Source organism: Neodiprion pinetum, chromosome 2, assembly GCF_021155775.2.
Source record: "Neodiprion pinetum isolate iyNeoPine1 chromosome 2, iyNeoPine1.2, whole genome shotgun sequence".
Lineage (NCBI taxonomy): Eukaryota > Metazoa > Arthropoda > Insecta > Hymenoptera > Diprionidae > Neodiprion > Neodiprion pinetum.
Window position 1 is genome coordinate 7,950,141 of NC_060233.1, and position 22,321 is coordinate 7,972,461.

The window sequence follows — 22,321 nt, forward strand, 5'->3', positions numbered from 1 at the left end:
ATTTGAAAATAATTGGCACGATTCAATAATTCACTTACGAAATCGAAATTCTTTGTTCGTTTGATCGGTCTGATTTAGAGTTTCCCATGCTGACCTCCTAATCCAATCGATAACCAATCACTTTTTCTCACAGTCAGTATAACTGCAGCGGAAGTAATAAATATCCATTGCAGAGGGGGAAAATTTCATCAATATACTGTATGATCGTCGTGTATGTAATAACCGAATTTGTCAAAAACTGATTACAGATTTATCGCATCAAGAAAGAAGAACTAAACTTCTTCTTGCACCGAGAGAAATTTTTATTTCCGGTTACCGCTCAGTCCTTAACTGTTTTCATTTTTTATCACAATCGAAAAATATAGTTCTAGGTACAAAATGAAAATTAGTTTTCTAGCCCTTAGCGGAAAGTCTGGTATCCGTTGCTATTCTTTCTCGTTACGATCACCGTTGCTATATTTTCTTGCAACTGTTGCGAAAATTTAATGCTTGTGCAACGATAAATTGACTTTAGAGCCTTGTTTAACTAAAAAAGTAGAGTAAACCTCAGAAACTGATTTTGCGTTGCAATCACCAAAAAAGGATCGACGTACCACGTTTTTCGTGATCTCAACAATATTCAAACAGTTTTTCTAACGATACCTGTTTTACTAAATTTTTCTAGTTACTGTAACAAATGAAATTTTTCTCATTGTGTAACGCAATCTTGTTGATTTCTTAAATTTTCTACCCTACGATATAATTTGTTTAAAATAAGGCTCGCTTAATTTACTAACAAATTCTTTTTTTATTTGACTTGATAAAATATGGTTATTATCGTATCGAAATAATATTCTATATAATGACAAGTCATTTCTACCCTATCAAATTATTCAAGACTTGTAATTCTGAGGTTTGATTACACACGGAAAACATTCGATAAATTTCAGTTTAGATGCATGAATATTATGTATAATAATAATGAAATTCCTAACGATGACATCCATTGTCGAAGTATCGTATAAAACCGAGCTTGGACTCTTGCTGTTGAAATAACCGAGCGCTGATCTGCTGAATCTAAACAATTCAAGGCGAATTAACGACGTGATTAACTAAAGTAATGCATTCGCCATTATTATACAACGTCACGGGGAAATTTTATGCTGCTATATAATAATAACGATATCGTAGATATCATATATCGATCGTTAGAATTATGAATATAGCAAAGTGATGCCGCCTTAATTGTTGTTGGTATATGTATAGGTGAATGGTTTATACGAAAAGAGCGTTACAAAAACTCGCCATAGCGATATAAGCTTGACGGAAGAATGATTTATTAGCGTTTATTAATAGATCACGCGTATAAAGCGAAGAGGAAGCTATAATCGATGGTTCAAAAGTGATTTACAGTGATTAAGTGACGAATGATCGTTATAATTATCGCATTTTGAATTAATCGTCGATAATTCTATTATCGTCGCTCGATCGAAACGCGGTGGGGTTAAAATTCCGAAAGCGCCAAATACTGACTTGTATGGTGGCGAAACTTGAAGTAAAGAAATCAAACTTTTATGAAAAACAAAATTTCGCATGGTTGGAAACCCGAGGGGTCAAAGTTTCGAAATGCAAGATTTCAAACATTCAAGTTACGATAGAACAAAGTTCCGACTAAGTAAAATTTCGAAAATTAAAATATACTCACTGAAAAATCAGAATAACCGAAAATCAGACTGACCTGGATTCCGAAAATAAGAATATCGAAAATCCAAAACAAAGGAAAGTCAAAGTGGTAAAATTTCATCAAGCCAGAAATTCACGGAACCAAAAATCTTCGATCAATTAGAATTTCGGATTGTTTGGGATTTTTCAATTTTCGGAACTTTGTCCTTTCGGAATTTTGCCCTTTCGAAACTTTGACGTTCCGTGGAAGTTTGATTTCTTTACTTCATGTTTCGCCACCAAAAAAATTTTGAATCAGGCGCTTTCGGAACTTTTCAAATTCGCAATCCGTATTGCATGCATTGGAGATCTCCTATAAAATTGGTCATTTCATATTACATGAATGTAATTTGACGAATTCACAGCCTCGTTGAAAGCCTTAACAACCTATTGTACCTGCTGTCTACAATATGTATTATACACCATACAATAATAATACACGTATTCAAATCATTCGGTTGCGCGAGCAGACCAATGGAAGCGTAATTGTAAGCTTGAAAACGCAAACGTCGTTGAATATTAAAACCCTTGTGCAAATGGATGAGAATTATTCGTGACCGAAATTGAGGGAGTTTGATTTGCCAAAGTAAAAGAAGTTTGAGGATATTCATTTCGCGAAGAAGCCTCTCCGTCATTCGCGAAACCTTAATGCTGCTGCATCGAGTTCCCACAACGTCCCTCGCAGTCTCTGCACTCGTTCAAGTATCATTATTCCAATTACCCCAGCTGGCACTTCACGGAGGGCGCAAAGTGCAAGGGCGAACTGCATCGGTACGGAGGAGAAGGATTGCATTAATTAAAGTTAGGCTGTACGTGCAAGTTTCTCCGTTAATTATTCCTCTTCAAAGTTATACGCCTACAAGGAATTTATTGTTGGCAATAGTTGCGCTCGGGATGCGAAAAGAAAAGTCGAATCGGCGATATTCCGACACCTTGATTTTCAGTCAACGCGCTTTGTTCTAACAGCCAACGACGACTGGTAACACCTATCGATGTGTCTCGAACAATTATAGTTGAAACGACTATGAACGGACTGTGCAGCACTAATTCGATTAAACCTGAACAATTTATCATTGGAACGATTTTATACTTATGCCACCGTATTTATGGTTCGTCACATCAAAAGTTTCCAGTCAACTCATTTCAGCTTGTGTTAACCTTCCACGATTGGGAAGCTTGAAACCGTGCCAATTTCTAACACACCCTTGTATTACTGACACGGTTTCGAAGTTTGGAGAAAAGGCCGTTGCCAAGCCTTGTTTGAATCCTTTCAAACTTTGGCTGACGGTTCTTTGAATAGAATAGAAAGAGAGAGAGAGAGAGAGAGAGAGAGAGTAAGAGACAGAAATTTGGAACTAATATTCTCCGTCACACGGTGGATTAACTTGTTTGACAGAGTATCTTACGCCGTAATTAGTTATCAATTTGTGCACGTGTTATTAAAGTAGAAAAAACTGGCGATCAACTTGTGTAGAATATCCCGCGGGATAGTGAGGAAGTCTACAATTAAACGCTTGGAATGAGTAAAATTTTCATTTATCCCGCGCGTTATTCAAAAGCGGACGGATAAAATCCGTCCACACGTGCGGAGTTTGGATAAAGGAGTTTGAAAAAGAGATATAAGCCGGAGGATGGAATATGACTTCCTTTATTCCTCTACCCGAAGCAATCGACTTACGGATTTGCTCTCCTTTGCAAAAACTGTAAAGCCCCAAAGACACGTCGCGATTCGATGTTCTTTGACCGAGCCAATCCGTACGTTCCGACCTTCGATTTCCGGGCAATATTACGAGCCCTGGAACCGGCACACACACGGATCGGCAAATTCGAAAATCCCTGCGCGCAACAAAGGGTTCGACGAGAAATGCAACAGCATACGTGTACTCACGACTCGGTTAAAGTCATCGGAGTCAAGGGAATCTCTGCTCGAGACGAATCGACCCACCACGTCATTCGGGCAAAATTTAGCTACTCCGACAAGTTAATTTACCACCCCTTACCGTGTATACCGACTCAATTAATTTTCCAACTCCCGCTGGCTCGCAAGGGTTCTGAAATTTGCAAACGCTACTGTGTCGGAACTCCTCGTGCCACGTTTCAGTCGGGATGGAACGGACGATCGAAATTCGGATTGACCATCGTAGAATATAGATAACGCGTCGTTTGGGATCAATTTCGAAAAATTCTCTACTCGTAATCGCAACAACTTCCGATCCATTCAATTACTCCCAGGTTTCAGATAGAAGTTACGACATCTTATGGATAGAAGAACCTTATTGTACCACTTGTGACCATAAACTGGTTCGATTAGTCCATACCGGGACTGTGACCGAGACCGGAACATACGTCTTGTAACATCTACATCCGGAAATTGTCGTATTCCGAAATAGTCAAGATTCGGAATGATTCGCGTGCCTATCCAGGAGTAATCCTGGCTATCCAGACGGGTTTCGTGATGGATTTTTCATACGCTCAAGGTGAGACGAGAGCAACCGACTGTAGTCTGAGGGTGGTGTAATCAGCGATGAGATTAGCATAGAGATTAGAAGATCTCGAAACATGCCGAAAGCTCTAGGACCTGGACCGTGGGCTTCAAGTGTCCGTGTAATTGATCCACCTCGGATGATGTTGGATGTGCCGGACAGTTCGGTTCGTCTCCCCGTATAAGTCCCGAAACTCACCCTTCCATGCGGGATGAAAAGAGCTCTCAATCAAATTCACGCACTGCGACAATTCTCGGCAGCTTTTCACTCTATTTTTATATCATGAGCTGTGTGATAATTGAAGACAAGAAAAAAAAAAAAAACTTGCCGTTATACGTACGCCGGACGTTGGGATGAGTTTGCCCTTCGATGGTTCGCGAGAAATCATGCAGAGGCACCGGAGGAATCGTTATTAATTTAACGAACTCCAAACTGCTGACTCGCCACTCAATTCTTCCCACCTGGATCAATTCCACTGATCGACGGGTGGATAAGCGTGATGATGAGCGACGGAAAAACTTTATTTAGTCACTCCCATTGAATCGAGTGTTTCATACGCCAGTCAACCTTTTTTCGCGATGTCCAGTGGTCCTGGAAATGTCCTTTAATTTTGTTTGTATTTCAATATTACCGGAAACTATCCTAGAATTTTTCTTGCGTCCTGGAAATATTCTATTTTAAATGTCATTGAATAACCTGAAAACGTCCTGGAAGTGTCATTGAATTTGTTGAGGATTTTTTACCGGACATCACGAACATGTTGTACCATTTTTTTTATTCTGCATCTGTTAAATTGCGACAATTTATAATCCAACGCAACTGACACAGTGAAAATATGGTTTATCGATTAAAGCCCCTCGTCGTCTGTTCCCAAATTACACTCCGTATAATACTCATGGAAGTCTCGGTGCACAGACGAGTTCATTCCATCGTTTCGAAACGTGTCGCAACTGTTCGGTATTCGATTCATTTAAAAGTGTAAGCAGGTGAAAATTGGCCGTTCCTTTTCGCCCTTTCTTTCGCAAGAGCTAAAGCCGCTACCCTTAATATAAAAGTGGGGTAATCCCTCCTCCCGGATGGGGATTCGCTCCTCTCATTCTTCTTCTTCTTTCTTTTATTCTTGTCCCTGCTGCCACCGCGTTTGTAATCGAATTGCTGACCCAGTTTCACCGATTATTTCAACAACTGTATGTTCGAGGCCATTTTTATTCACTGTCGAACGGTACTCAGTGTCGTCGATTGTGGTTATGAGGATAGTTTCATCCTGAAATACGTTGCACAATGGGTTCTAGAATACGAAGGACGCCTTAGGTACGATCACGACAACTCTTCGTTGTGATAAAACTCTCAATATCGGAGCTTTTATATACTTTTCTCAAAATTTCGACGATCTTTGTAAAATTAAGTCGTATTGCCACGCCTCGGTCGATTTCTGTTATAAAAAGCAAGCGATAGTATTAAGGGAATAACAAAAACTCCGCTGGCGTGCGTGTATAAAAACAGAACTGATGACCGCACGATTCCAATTACATTTAGCACACCTTTCTCACACAGGTGACATGAAAATTATCGCCCGTGATGCATGACAGTGGTGAACGAAGATCTATAGAATTCGAGCCGCGATTAAAGGCCCGAATGCGAATGAATACATCGAAGTCGAAACATGTGTTCCAGCTTTTTTCGTCAGTTCCATAAGATGTATGAAGATACGTTCGTGTGGTCCTTAGCAGGGTTGTTTTTGAATTTTTTATCAATTTGAAAGCATTTAAGCCACTGGGAGCCTTAAAATTCAAAAATAACCCTATTGAGAACCACCCTAATGTATATCCTTGTGCAACATGTGTATCGCTTTTGGTATCAAAATAAAATTCAAAAATCCCAGGTGCTGAAGCAGTCCTGTTACATGTATCGTATCTTGCGTTTACGGAAATTGGCATTCTTGCAATTTCCCATGCGGCGATACCGACACACTCTCACCGCCTAGCCTGCCCGAGCTTTTATCGATGCTTGAGGCTCTTTACGGTTAGCAAAAGAATTATTTCACAAGTACTCCACACGAGAAAAAATACATACACATGCGACTACTCTGTACGTGATACTTTCAAAAAGCAATCTTTCTCTCGCGTGTTGCGAATACGCTGCGCGTCAAACGTTTACTATGTTATACAGGTACGACTATTGCGCTGAGAAAAATTTCATTTGTTACAGTAACTAGAAAAATTCAGTAAAACAGGTATCGTTAAAAAACCTTTGAATATTGTTGGAATTCTAAAAATTTCTCTCAGTGTATAATGTTAATTTCGTGGAGCTATTGAGTTATTTCTTTTGAGAAATAGAAGAAAAAAAACTTTTAAAAATTAACTCGCGTTACAGTCACTCTAAGGAATTATATTTTAATAACCCAGCACGATGCCTTTGTTGTTACGCTGCACAGCTCGCCGCGTATTATGCACACCGTTAGATATAATATTTCTATAAAAGCTCGCTCCCGGAGCTTCGGGAGGAATGACTTATCGGATTCCACCTGTTCTTGGAAACAACTACGTATGCCAGAGAACAGCTGCCAGGACAACCGTAATTCTAGTTCATTCATTATTCTACGCACTAATTGATATTAAAATATCTGCCACACGTATATAAGGCATTCCACCCCAAACCGACCAACGTCTGAACCTAGCTGCGGGTGATTCTTATGAAATTTTCAAGTATGGTGTAGAATCTACAAAAAAAAGACATCTCTCACCCCGATCGATTGGCTTCAAATTTTCCTGAAAAATTCTTTGTTAGGAACCGAAAATTCTCAGATAAAAAAGGATAAAAAAAAGTTTTTTGTTTTTTTTCTTGCAAGTCAGTGTTATCGCAGCGAGTTGTATTTACCAACGGATTTTATTATACTTCGTTGCAAACGAAACGCTGCAATCTGTAAAGTGTTTTCCCCTAGTTCGATACGGGGTTAATTTCTCCCTCGACCATGTTGAAAGGTGTACATCTTAGACAAGGCGTTTACTACGCGGGTCGTTCACCGTGCAGTCAATGCTCGTTTCAAACGAGCGTTCGACCAAAAGCTCTGGCATACGGCACAGCTTTCCTCAAATACGTCAGAGCTCATTGGCGCGATGACGTCACAGGGTGGATTGCACCCCGTACCAGGCTACCATCTTGAACTTGACCCAAGAATGAGAAAACTGCATTTGTACAAAGCGATCGAATCAATAGTTTGTAAAGTTTGAATTTATGCGTGATATACGGAGCTTGCAGTAAGTTTTCAGCGTGATTACAAAGGTTTCCTGAACAGCATGTTTTATCATTCTGTTACAGAGTACGAGTGGAGTACTACGTGAATGAGAACACATTCAAGGAACGTCTACAGCTCTACTTTATAAAGAACCAGCGCTCGAGTGAGTATATTATATATATATATATGTATATCTGTATGTGTATTGTATAGTAGTATAATATTACTCACTCGACTGAAGTGCCAGCCTCGCGTATATTTCGAGTGCAGGTACCCTTGACCGAGTTGAAAATTTTTCGTCGATGCGATCCGCAGCTTCTCTGACTTCTATTCTTCGTTGACCGACTGACTGAAGCGTTTCTTGCCGGATATTTCAGGGAACCGGTACAGTTTCTTTGAACATCAAGGGAATTTAGACTGGCCATGAGCCAGCCCTTGAACTTGCCGTTCTCACACTGCACGTTCCGAGTTCATAGAGAAAAAAAAAGAACAATTTCGTATTTGAATTTTGCACTTTTATGATACACGTAAGTCGATTTTGGACTTATTCTAACTTTGTTCGAAAGAAAGTGTGTACTGGTCTCCTTAGCGGTACCCTGATAATGACGAGACTGAATTTGCCAGTACAAAGTGGAGAGAAAATGACGATAAGAGTAAAATCATTAATTCTCGACGAAAAATTCTGAAATAATTCCAGTGAACGATGAAAGAATAATATCGCAAGTTGCGAAACTGTGCAAACTGGTTAACGACCCGTCAATTGTCTGCGCGGTGATTGAGTTTCCGAATTTTATTATCAAACTCCCGCCCGGTAACCGCAAGAATTGCTTTCACGATGGGCAAACTGCACTGTCTGTAACATCGGAGTGTCGGTAGGAGAGAAAAGCTGCACATGCGACTACACCGAGGTCTGTGTACAGTAGGTATAGGTTTACCAGGTGCAAACCGAGTTCGTCTTTCCGACACGTCGAAGGGCGAACAACCGGAGAGACGAAAATGAAAAGGAGAATGAAATGGAACGAAATGAAATGGGTTAGACTGCGATAGTCCTTTTACGACGGGGTAGTAAAAGGTCTCTGATAATACCCACTTCCTTCTTCCTTTTTCCTCATCCTCCTCCTCCCCCACCGCCTTCTATGATACCTTCACCGGGTGGTAACACCTACGTGTATACGGATAGGAGCCAGAAATCTTGGATAAGACTTCGTATAATAACTTTTCGCACTCGTAAAGTAGCGGCAAAAGCTGATATACTCCGTTGAACGACCCTAAATCGAGACCGGGCCGATTGTGCTTCTTCCAAATTCTTATTTTTCCTTTTTTCTTTTGCATCCTTGTTTTCTACGAATGTCTCTCTTTGATTTTGCACAGATCTGACCTGCGCGGCTTGTTCTTCGGTTAAAGTTTCCTCAATCCTTCATCATCTCATCCTATTCACTCATCGTTTTTATCTCATCGTTATCTCAACATTCACAGGTTATGTAATGTATATAATGTTATAAGCCACTTTTTACACGTCACTTTTCGAAGAGAGCTGGTGTAACAGCTAGGTAGACAAAGTAAAAAATTTTATCCCGCTTATCAACGCGCCCCGGTTTACGATCAGCACGTATTTATTTTGCAATACTAATTGTTGTAACTGTCGGTTTAATGCCCCTCACGTCGTCTTCTTTTTATTTAGAGCCCCAGCGTAATAAAATAAATATTAAAACAAAAAAAATTTCCTCTGCAGCGTTTTCCCCTTTTTAATAGTACTTTATGTCACAAGGGAAAAATCGACTTTTATTCCTGTGTTATGTGCAGGACTTTATTCCGGACTCAATCCTGGTCACATTATTAACTTGAAAGTGTTTATCTTTTGTGTCTAAGTGTGATCTAGCAGTCAGAAAACTATAATGTTATTGAAAGTTTGTAATAATGCAGAGAGATACGGTTTAAAATAGTAAAGAAAGAGAGAAAAAAATGGAAAAATTGAAAAACTAATTAACAAATCTGTGAGAAAAGTGCTACTGTTTGCTAATTGCAGAGTCGAAAATTATCAGAATGAAAAAATTATTCAGCGGCTAAATTTATCACGATATTATCCGCGAGATTTATACAACATAAAGACCTTTGTATTAATCCCTCAAAAACGGTTTATTTTGTAAAGAAGGAAACCGGATACTGCCGTTCCATCTCTCTCTCGAAACCTCACAACTTCCGCACGAAATATTCTACGACGTACAATACGAGTTGAAATGATATTCTGATGATTCGTTTGAGACGTGTGACGCCTTTTAAAATGTCCCAGAATTGATAAGCCTTTGATAAAAGGATCGACGTAGCGAGATAGTCTAATGAAGCGTTAATCATACCGTAAATTGGTTAAAATTTTCAATAAAATTCGATACCTTTATTTACCCTCGACACAAAAGATCTACAAGACCGTCGCCAAAGTACCTACAAAGATTCTGTCCAAGCGACTGGTCACACGTCTCTGACGTTGAATAATGCATCGATCCGATATTCCGGGCGGCCAATCGCAAGTCGCTACATCGTTTCGACATCGAATTTTGTCCGCCTCATGATCGACCGAGAACCCCGAAGGGCTCCTCTTGACGAGCGGATTTGTCCATGGTAGTATTGGTATTTGCTACTCGACGTCAGCGCGTCGCGGGACGCCGGTATCAATTCAGTTTCCATTATCAGGGCTCGTCATGACTAACCAAGCGCCGGAGGAGGCATCCGGAGAGCCGGAACTTGACCTCAATCAAAAATGTCAGGTGGCGAACGGCTCCCGTCAATACCGGACTGGATCATTTCACTTTGAGGGTGAGACGGCCGTCGGATCGTCGGTAATCGAAGATTGGGCAAGGAGAAAAAGACCTTCGAAACACCTCCGCCAATGACAGAAGTCACGAATGAAGCGAGGGGTCAATGACTCTTGTAATTTAGTGTACACAGGTTATTTTCATCTCGTGTATTCTTTGTAATCTCGTGTATTGTCTGTTATCTTTTTGCAATATCCAGTAACCTTTCCGTAATACCTGTGATCTTTTGTAATTCATGCATTTTCTTCAATTTTTTGCAATCCTTGTGATCCTCGTAATCGTTTGTAATATCTTGCAATATTGCTGTAATCTTTCCAATCTTCCCGTGATCCCTGTAACGCTTTGTAAACCTTAAAATTTTTTTGCAATCCTTGCAATCTCTGTAATCGTTACTGATCTTTTGTAATCTTACTGAAATCTTTGCAACCTTTCTGTAATCCTTGTAATCTTTAGTAATTCTTCAATTTTTTTTTTTTTTTGTGCGCAATCCCTTACAATCTCTGTAATCGCTTGTGATCATTTGTAGTCTTGCTGAAATCTTTTCAATCTTTCTGCAATCCCTGTAATCTTTTGTAATCCTTGCAATTTTTTTTTGTAATTTTTTTTCTTCCTCTCGTCAGCCCTACAATCTCTGTAATCACTTCTGATCTTTTGTAATCATGTCGAAATCTTTGCAATCCTTCCGTAATACCTGTAATCATTGCGATCAATTCGTGACCTTTGTAATTCTTATCAGTGTACGCCATGTTTGCGCAGTGTCGTAACACCTCGTATCCACAATTGTTCAAGATTTTCTAAACATTCACTTCTCTTTCCTTTACTCTCAATTCGGACGGTTCAGCCGACGCATCTATCAATCTACCTTCTCCGACATTCGAATCTCTTGTGAACCATGCGTTCCATTCTTATCAAGAAGTTTCGTGGACTCGGGGGACTTCCTTCGGACAGGACTCGCACATTTCCTTACAATCAAATTCTCGGCACAAACAAACGCGCATGCAATCGTCTGACAACGACAGGTGAAGCTGGCAAGATCGATTTTCACCGACCCTCGCGATTGGCTTTCGCGTTCGTGATAAAGCAGGTACACATAACACACGTGCAAATCGGACTATGCTTCGCCTGATATTAGACCCTGTATACTTTGGCCAGTCGGCTCTTTGACCCCTTCAAATTTTGGTCAGCGCTATTAGGGAGCTTACCAGTAAACACCAGTGTATGAAAGTTACCTTTACGATGTCGCTTTTCATACAAATTAGCTAAGATGCAAAAGTTTTCTAGAAGTCAATCGGCCAAGACAACTGCTAGTCTTCTTTTTCTTATTTACCAATTGTCAACGCAATGTCAACGTATCCTAGTAAGCGCAACTTCACTTACTGGTGGTTTTTCTAAGGTCTGCATATAGACGGTCAGGACGTAACATTAAAATTAATCCAAGATGCCTCTTTCAAATACAACAATATGTCTAAACGTCGATTATCAGTCGCATCGAAAAATCATTTCTGAATGATCCTACGGGCAAGAAAAAAGCAACGTACAGATGGACATTCGTTGATTATACATATATTGCCTATAAATTACTGGATCAAGGTGTCGCGTCAGTGAAACTCAACAACTTTTTCTTTTATTTTTTGACTGACATGAAATTGAGAGCTCTTTAGCCGTTGTGAAGTTTTATGAAACAAGTATTTTTCTACTGCCTATATTTGGATTTAATTCTCTGACAGTACAAAAAGTTTGGAGTTTCACCGATCGGACCACTTGAGCATCCATCCAGCAAACAGCGCTGCTAGTCGATAAATATTCGAACCCCATCCTACGGTACTGTTTGAACGGGACCGAAAGGTGAGCCAAAAAGCGTGCGTTTGAAATCCAGTTAAATTCAAAAGCAAGGCTAACTTTTGATACCCAATTGAATAACACGGTTCGAATTTTGCACCGAATGGCCACAACTAATTTCTAACATAAACCAACTGGAATTATTTATCCGTTTCGTTATGGTGCGAAAAGAATCTTTACTTTTTTTTCTTTCATTCGATGATGCATCATTAGCAATAAAGCGTAAGCTCCTGCAGTTTTTAAGTGCACTACACTGCATAAGTGTAACGATAGAATAACATATAAGAGGATTCGATTCAATGTATATATTAGATAATGTTTGACGGACAGTACTGATTGACTGGGCAGCATAGAATATATAATATATGAAGAACCTTCTCATTTTTCCCTTAATGGAATAAACGTCACTCTAGCCAGACCGAGAATTATAATATAATAATTTGGATCGCGTTTGCAGAACTGATTGACGTTACAAAATAATCAAATGTATAGGGATCGTCAAGCCAGACCTACACCTGGATGAAATTAATGGGATTTGAGATACCGTGTCGGCAAATGGAACCGGCGGGACTTTGAGCACATAGTGGGATCAGGGATTCTTTTCCTTCTGATGTTAAGACGGCTCGAGTAACGTGAATCTTCGGTTTTGTTACAGGTCTGAGGATACGGCTGGCCAATCTTTTCTTCAAACTAATCACCTGCTTCCTCTACATATTCAGAGTCGTCACTGACAGCGATCCAACGTTCGCGTCATGGTGAGTGGGAGAAACTTTATAAAAGTAGCTTGATTTTCCCGAGTGCATTGTGCGATTTGTTAAAAAATTCCTACGACTGGTAAAGTTTAACTTTACAGATCAAAAGTAGTAGGACGTTGTCAATTACACCCAGATAGACAACCACCGCATGGTTATTGATCTGTGACGAGGAACAGTTGAGCTTTGAACAAGGTACAAGGCAACCCGATTACATTATTAAACTTGTGCAGAGGCGCATCTGTTTTTAGCACAAACGGGCACCTGTTCATTTCTCAATGCTTTCTGGAGCATTCGAATACTCGAGTCATGAATAACGAGAATTTTCGACGCGGCAAACGTTCTTTCCATCCTCTGACCAGGATGAACGGGAATCACCGTTCTCAGTCGAAATTTAAAAAAAGAGAAAAAACCCGTTGAAAAAATCTCCAACCATGTCATTTTGACCAATAATGATAGTGAAGATGAATCATACGATATTCCTACTACGCGATAGAAATGATTCCGGTAAACAGAATTCCCAACAACACAAGCCAAGATCTAAACAATTCGAGAAAAGCTTCAATCATTGACGCGTATCAACTTTTTTCTCTCGCTTTACCCAACTTCCGATTCAGATGAAACTCTCTCTTCAGGATTCGCGTCCAAATCTCCACGTGAATAAAATTATACTCACCTCGGTATAAAAATCGTTATAACAAATTTCAGTTACGGCTGCACGCCAGGGAACAAAACCGAGTTCCTCGTCTCGCAGAATCTTACCGAGGAAGAATTTCAGGAGAATCCAACCATCAACTGGGACGCCATCATCTGGGTTGGGAGGCCTCTCGAGCTATGGGTTATCCAGGTCATTCTCGCCATGGTATCGCTGACGGAGGCTCTCCTCCTCGCCTATCTGGGATACAAGGTACTCTTCGTAAGCTTTTAATTTAAAATCGACCTACACCTGCTCTATTCCATCACCTATAATTGCGCGTTTCTCCGTTGGTTGGCAAGAATCATAACCATAACCGTACTCTGCGTCCTTCTACCCTTTCAATTCTCTTCCAGTGTTTTCTTTCTTTTTGTTTTTTTTTTTTTTTTAACCTTATTTCTATTTATTTTTTGTCTCTTGAATTCCATTAAGAAAGATGATAAGATATTCGAAAAAGAAATTGAGCAACTTGAAGAAAATTTCATAATTGTCGTTAGCAGTCCAATGGATTGGGTAAATTAAATTATTTGCGGTTGATTACATTTTTACATTACATTTACAAAAGCAACTCTCGCTTAAACGTATAAGATTTTCCAACATTGACGTTTTTTTTTTTTTTTTTGTAATCTTAATATATATCATCGTAAAGTCTGCGAGACATATTCTTTGACAATAATTTTATATATAATAACTTATAACACTCAAACTTCTTTGACGTGAATATTATTACTATATAGAGAAGACAATAATTTCTTCGCGGCATTTTCATCTCAGAAGATAATATATCGTCTGCACCCGTTCGAAATTTGTGAAATACAGGTATTACGGCATTTCATCAATTTGTAATACGGATATAAATTGACGTTCAATTATGACCACCGCGAGCTTTTCTCTTCTTTCGATATAAATGGAAATTGATAAAACAAAATTTCAATCACTGAAAGACAGATTGCCATTGAAACTTTTTAACGTGAAAACAATTTCTCGATACATTCGCAGTGCAAGTTTCGCATTCTTCTTCGGTTAAATTTATACTTTCAAACACGCAACAATGACGATGACGAGTTCGCAAAAAAATTTGCAAAACTCCGCCCAGGCAGCGTTTACCTCGGTCAGGACAAAAAAAGAACGATACATCTTCATTACAGTGTTAAACCTCTCGTTTCAACGGTTCGCTTTTTCTCAAACGCTTATTCTCCTTCTACAAGAATTTTCAAATAATAATGATAAACAATTTTTTCTAAAAGTTGAATTTCGTCGAAAGTTCGCGAGTCGGTCTCGGTTTAGGTTCGCCGGTCAATCCGTATTATACATTTCGCTTTCTTCACATTCAAGTAAAAGGCGTTTCATGTCCCTTCAAAGAGCATCGAAAATCTTTTTCTCTCACCATTATGTATGGGGAATGCCATGCGAACCCAACCGACGTCTGACCCTGACCATGTTTAATTTTGTTCAAAATTTTTTCTGCAATTGTACCAACCCTGAAACACTACGTTAAATTTTTTCAGGCTTTTTTATTCAATTGATTTATTATTCACAAATATTGAGAGTTATTTTGAAAAGAACTTTTTTTTAAATTCTCGAAAAACTGTATTTGCTTTTCCAAACTTTTTGAGAAGAATTTTCAGACTCTTTGAACAATGTTTTAGTTGACCAAGAAAATTGAAGGTGTTGAAAAAAAAGTGGAAAAAATCCTCCCACCATGGGCCTGGTCTTGAAATGTTCGCAATAAAAATACAGTTTCTGGAAATTTAAAAAAAGCTCCTTTTCAAAATAACTTTAAATATTTATCATTTATTGGGCAGTTGAATAAAAAATCTGATAAAATTCGGGGTGCTGTTTCAGAATTGGGACAATTACCGGAATGATTTTAAACAAAATCAGTGATGGTGAGGGTCAGACGTTGGTCACATTAACTTGAACGCTCGAATATCGAAAGTATACCGGTGTGAAATAAACAGATAAGCGAGAAACAAAAGAACAACGCTGTATTCTAATCTCGTTATCTGTGTTAAGCGAAAGAAAAAACAATAATAATGTCTGGGTGGGAAATTGAAACGTTTCCATTAAGGTAATGAAAACAATTCCTACCACGTCAAATTGTACATTTGACTGCGTGCGTGAATGTTTGTCTGCCAGATTTCGGATCGCCGATTCAAATCAACTACGGGGGTTCGCGTTTAACGTATACAAAACCGCAAAGTAGAAATTTTAGCGACACATGCGGAGGCACAAAGCCATTAGCATTCGTGTTCGAAAAAAAAGCTTACAACTTTATTACGTCAACTCGGTCTACGAAATCACAGTTTAACCGGAGTTTTGTCGTTAATTTAAATTTTTAAAACTCCGACACGACTACTGTGGAACAACGTAACGTGTTGGTATTTTCGTGGAATCAAGTATTAACGAATATTGATCTCCGCTGCCAGTTTTTCGTATTTGACACTCGGTAGAAATCAACGGCACTCAACTGTGTTGTTTATTTGTACATAAAAAAAAAGCATCATTCAACCATGTATAAAATTTTGTTAAAAGTACCGAACTCTTTGCCTGAGCGTTCGATTGTGCTTAAAAATTGAGTGTGATTTATTGTTTGCAATATTTCGAACGCAACGGCGTGAGGCAAATGCCGATAACAAAGGCGCCGCGTCAAGCTCACCTGAACGCACGTGGGAAAGCGAATTTACGAATTTACGAATTCCGAAATCCGTATCAGAGTTTGAGTAGACGCGGTCCTGAACAGTTGGCGAAGCATCCGAGACCCAAAATGTCCCGAGGGACGCGGGACGTAATCCGGGATTACAGCTAATGATCGCGCAAACCTGCTGCTTTCGCCAAATCCGCCATGACACTTGCGACTTACACGTAGAATAATACGGGACGAGCCATTCCCTCCGACGAATTATACTCTGATACCGGTTAACCCTTTGAGTCACACCTTATTGTTGTTGATTTTGAATCAACTTTTATAACAGGTTAGCATTCTATGGTTTTTGGGGTCGTTGATTACGAAACTGAAATCAGATTTCATTGTTTCAAGATGATGGATCCAATATTGCGAAGGGAAATTTCAAATTTGATCGAAAACGGTCGGAGTTGCTGATTGGATTCGCCATACTAAATTTTTTAAATCTGATGTCAGATTCGTAATCAGCGACCCCAAAAACCCCAGGACAGAGCATTTTTCTCCGGATTCGATCGAATTTGAAATTTTCGTGCGCCACATTGGATCCGCCATTTTGAATTTTTAAGGTTCGATTTCAGATTCGCAATTAACGACCTCAAAAACTTATAATTTGTTTAAAACATGTAGGTATACGCGTTGAGGGGTAACTTTTTCGGTGATGAATTATTCCTTCAATTTTCACGATTGTTTTCAACAATTTGTTTCTAATACAAAATGAAATGCTGAAAAGTTTTCTAAATTTAAAAAAAAAACAATCGATATGACATAGGTGGTAAAAATACTTACCACTATGACTCAAAGGGTGGTTTAACAAACAATTATTCCCGAAAGCGTCTGCGTGTCGCAGCTCACAAAGCTAAATACATACGAGTATGTATCAGATACTGATCACGTTTTTATTTTACGATTGCAACTGACTTTTTCACCGCACGTATGGCCGTTCGATCAAGCTCTGCATATGTGTAACAGGACAATGCCGATCTATATTACTGAATATGATAAATGCCCCGACTGCAGTCTCCTTAATCACAGTGTCTGGGTCAGGGTTAAATTTAGATTATCCACTGGACGAGGGGACGTTTTTTTTTATCATTCATTATTCGTTATCCCCTCGAACAGCTAGCACCGTTAAAAAAACTGGCAAACTTTAAAAAACATAATTTTGGCATCGATCGACGTTACGAAGATAACATGGATTTTTTTGCAAGATGCGAAAAAATTCGTTAAAAATTCGCAGTAATACTGTCCGTCAAATTTTTATCCTTGATTATTATTTCTACTCGAGTTCTTTCATGTTGGAATCCATAAAAACATCTGGGTCTCTGGCAAGCTGAAAAGATATTCATCCTTCATCAACTGACGGGAAAGCGTTTTTCCGTCAGCCCTCCAGAAGAATCTACGAGATAATTGATTTCTTTTTTCGAAAGTTCAGAGGTCGCAGGGTTTCAAACCAGATTTGACGAAGGTTCAAAGCGGGCCTCCTGAGCCATTTATCAACCGAATAATTTCAAGTCGTTTTCGTTTTTCTCGAATTCAGGACAAAATCCTTTTTCGTACTATATAATATTACGCCCAACGTTTCGCAGCATGTATCGTATAACCACGTGTCTGAAACGCCATTTTCTATTGCTGAATTTTTCACTAGATGGATTTTGAAAAGCGAAAGGATTTATATTGAGAAAAATCAGTCCACTTGATAGTCCCTCATAATGGCTTGCCCGTCGACATCTTCTTTGTGTTCATTCTTCTCTTCAATTGTTCCTCCTACTGATCGAAACTCATGTTTCATGTTATACACGCCGTTATACGTTGCCGGTGTGGAAGGTTGCTTGTTTCAGGAGCGACGCATATTTGATAAAACCGAATGAAATAATTAAACATCAGAATAACGTACATCATGCGCACTGCGAAGCTTCTGAGCTTTTGATAATTCAAGCCTATAGTAAACCGCACATATGCCGACTAGCCCAAAATTCGTATACACCCCATGCAAATCCGTGTGCGGTGAACTGATGTTTTCCATATACCCTCGACGATGCCTGTACGAGAATTAGCAGTAGGTGAAAATGTGATTTCAAAGTCTAATACCAGTCCCGACCCGCGTGGCTTGTCACCCTCGTTTCCTCAAATAACCCTCTTCGTTTCCCTATAAAAGTTTTTCGGTCATACTGTATATAAAGGTGCCGAAATTTATACGGCCAGCCTCGCAAACACCATTCAAATTTCAATCTCACAAGACTCGGTCAGCCCGCCAAGTGTCGGTATTTTGAAAAGAAAACTTCCATCCTCGACTCAAAGCTTGATAAAAATTCTTACATAGTCATGCAAGGTGCGGGGTCAAAGTTCCGAACGGTCCAAGTTCCGACAGACCATTACACTGATTGTGAATTGTCAAAACTCCGAACGGTCAAAAGTTCAAACAGTCAATGCTGCAAAGCTACCAATCATCTTACGTAAGCAGTAACCACCTTACGGCACATGTGAAGTCTGGTAACGTTTGGCGTTTCGACCGTTCGGAACTTTGATTCACATCCGTCGTGCAAAGGTCCGTACAGTGGATGGTTGAAGAGAGCTTTTTACTTCATCGATAATCCGGGAATTTGACGAACGTATGCTCAGTGGGTTGACTATCGGAATCACAATCTCTAACGTTCCTCAAACATGGAACATTCGCACTGCAGTCAATTCGAACGCATCGACTGTGCAGATGCATATTTGAAACAACGAGTCTGCTGGAATGTGTTCGACATGCAAACGCTCGCCTCAAACTTTCCGTTCACGTATCTAGCGCGGTACTTAAATTGCAAATCGCAAGAGATGGTGGAGGTAACCATCCTCGGTGTAGATCCAACGCATTATCGGGAGTTCGATGGATCGTGGATACATCGGTTTACCCAACCTTTGTCAATTTTAACGGGCGAACGGCGTGTAACGGTATATTTTTCTTCCTCTTCTTCTTCTCCTACTTCCTCTCCTTCGTTCTACCTTCTCCTGCACGTAAACTCTCGCCGAGCTTACACCTTGTAGCCTTCTTATTCGAGATAACAGCTTTGGCGTGACTTCGGCGCATGCACACCTCCGTGTAAAACCGCCTGCAGTTAGTGTGCATCAGAAGCACAACACGTCACCGCCACCATCCCCTTGCACCTTATCCTAACCGAAGCCAACCCGAGTTCGCAGATCCCAAGTAACTCGTTCACTTTTATTTCTGCGTCGCTTAGCCGACTGAAACTCCCGTCCATGCTTCTGCTCCGCAGCTTCACTCCGAGCTCTCGTAAGCTTTCCCAGCAATCTGGAACGGTTCGTTTCCTTGTGGCATGCAATTTCCCTTAGTGCACACTTACCCTACCCACCCCTCATCCTCCTATCTCAACCAGCAACTCCAACCGCAATCCTGACAAACATATCTATCTCTCATCCGGATGATAAAGGTTGCCTTCATTTAACTTCATCTCGGGTGTATACCTGTACGCATGTGCACACATGCGGACGTGTTTCACGTATATTCGGATGAGATCTCTGTGCCTCACTTCCGCCCGGTCATGATGGATTTGATAGATAATTCGTTCGTTGGGAAATGTATTTTACCAAATGCTTGTACCGAATATTAGATATACGAGCGATTTGTCGTCCTTTTGGAATGGTATAGTTTTTCATAGCTATTGAAATACAGGTATTCAAACATTGCGATGGAAGATAGGCACTTGGATAAATTGGTTTGAGGAAACATTTCGTTTACTGAAGTGAACAATATTATTTTTCGATTAAAGTATCCCAAAATGGACACCATAAAATTGCACTTCTCAAGAATAAAAAAAAAGATTCCCAATTGTTATAAAGTTGTTATGATTCTTGCCAACTACGATAAGCGAAGAGACGATTTATAATCTTCTTTCAATCAGTCTCTGCTATGCAATATTCAATCTCAATCAAATTACGCGTTTAATGTAAGCCTGAAAACTTGAGAAAAATAAAATATTCATTTTTTTTTCCTCACCGATTACATCCATCGCTCATCGTAAGCCTCGATCGTTCAGATATGGATACTCCGAGTCTCTGAGGAGATTATAGTTACACTGGTACGCGAGCTTGATCGGGCAATGAAATAATATTTTCAAAGACGGAAGCACATCGTCCGTACAAAAGTCTGAAGACCGTTAAATTAGTCTCGTCTTACGATGGATCTAATCGAGGATTCAACCATCTTCCAATTTCCCGTGAACTATGTATTAATGAGTAAAAAATTGATTCGTGCTCCAAGCAAAAACCGCAAAAGAATAGCGAAAGTTGCCCTGTATTTTTTTGAAACATGCAGCATCTTTCGACGTTTCATTTCCCAAAGGAAAACAAATAAATAAATAAATAAATAATACAAAAGTGCGTGATGTAATAAGCAATTCGAACCCGATTGCTTTCGCTTGATTGTGGTTCCCCGATGCATGTGATAAAGTGTTGTAAATTGGAGTACAAATCAAACAAATCTCGCGATCGTTGACGAACGACCGTTGACGAGTTTGCACGGGGTGTGTTGAGCTGTCCTCCTGATGTCTGCAGGGCAACATCTGGCAGCAGCTTCTGTCATTCCACTTCATCCTCGAGCTGGTCAACACGATCCCCTTCACCATCACGGTAAGTGTTACACTCTCCGCGTCTTCTTAACAACCTGTAACACCCCTTGGTAGTGTCAATTTGTGTACGAGTTTCTGTAGCATTGCGACTTGTCCCGCTTGTCTGCGTTGTCTGTGTTTAGCCGACTAAGAAAATTGCCGTCGTAACCGTTTACAGGACTCGGCTAATTGACTACCCCTAACTTTTAACGTCTCACTCGGGCCTACCGGCGAAAGATTAAGACGGGCCTGTGATGAGAGGGAAAGTCCCGAGTTGGAGAACACCAACGACGAAACACAGTAAAATCTCGAATTCTCTGCCGGTCCAAGACCTTCGTTCCGTACTAAACTCCAAGTCGTTTCGCAGTAATTGACAGAGAGCGAACGCGAGTCGTTCGCGCATGTAAAAGCAAAGTCAGGCTGAAGATAACACCGGGTAAATACCATCCAGGAAGCTGTAATTAATGTTCTGAAATGTCTTGTTACTTCTCTGGAAATTCGTACCAAACTGAAAATCTTCTACCTAACAAGGAAGGTATCCAAGTTCGATCTCTCCGATTTGATTCCTTTTTTAAATTGTCATAGTAGACTGAATACTAAGCGACACGTATTTTTTTTTATCCGCCATTAAACACTTTGAGGGGGTGAAAACACCCTCGAAAGTAAGGCACGTCAAGGTACGATTTGGCAGTTTCACCCACAAGAACACAATATATTTAACCAATCCAACTGTCAGAGTTTTCTCATAACGAAAAATGTTAAAGTGTTTAGTGTCAGATAGAAAACAAAATACGTGTCCCTTGGTTCTTAGTCTCCTGTAACATATGAAATCGGAGAGATCGACCTGGGATACCTTCCTCGTAAGAGTGGAGAGACACATCCGAACAACCACCCATACACCATTCGAACTGTGCAGCTTATTCAAGTACCACGTTACGGACGTCACAAAATAGCACACATCGCGATGCCCAAGACTACGTAGTTTCCCCCAACGGGACGTTGGGAATTACCCCGAGCAGCCTGACTGCACGCGGATGAAGTCAGCTAACGATATTGCGCATAACAAGTATCATACCACCGAGATGTTTAATTAGCTTAGGTCATTACCCGGACGGATACGATCTGTGAGAGATGAATGTGACGCGTGCATCTGCGAGCTTAGCATCGCCGTGCCGTGCCGGATTGTAACTTACACACACGTAGATACAGAGGCCTGTTCCATAATTCAAAACGTCATGAATAACTTGGTAAGCACGCGGTCGTCTCTGTGCCCTGAGCTCAACGTCGTCGCTGGGGGAGGATTACATCAGGCTTGTCATAGGAAAGCGGTTTCGTCCTTCGCCGTTCCGCGCTCCATATTTTCTGGTACACGGTTATATCCCACTCGTCCTTCAACCCAGACGCTTATCCCCCGAACAAGAGCGTCATGGATACCGAGCCGGCGTTACTCGCTTATCGACGAGTGGAAATAGAAAAAAATAAAATAAAAGGAAAGTCGAAAGTTGAGCCGGTAT

At 40.1% G+C, this 22,321-nt stretch overlaps 1 protein-coding gene across 2 annotated transcripts in view; it reads left to right on the forward strand.

Moving 5' to 3' along the window:
• The window catches only part of SLO2 (slowpoke 2), a 145,673-nt gene that overhangs the window by 92,705 nt on the left and 30,647 nt on the right, over positions 1 to 22,321 (forward strand). For both annotated transcript variants that reach the window (XM_069133764.1, XM_046614138.2), the window contains exons 2-5: positions 7,503 to 7,582; positions 12,724 to 12,823; positions 13,529 to 13,727; positions 20,755 to 20,829. In XM_069133764.1, coding sequence (XP_068989865.1) covers positions 7,503 to 7,582; positions 12,724 to 12,823; positions 13,529 to 13,727; positions 20,755 to 20,829 — 454 coding nt within the window. The remainder of the gene's footprint in view (positions 1 to 7,502; positions 7,583 to 12,723; positions 12,824 to 13,528; positions 13,728 to 20,754; positions 20,830 to 22,321) is intronic.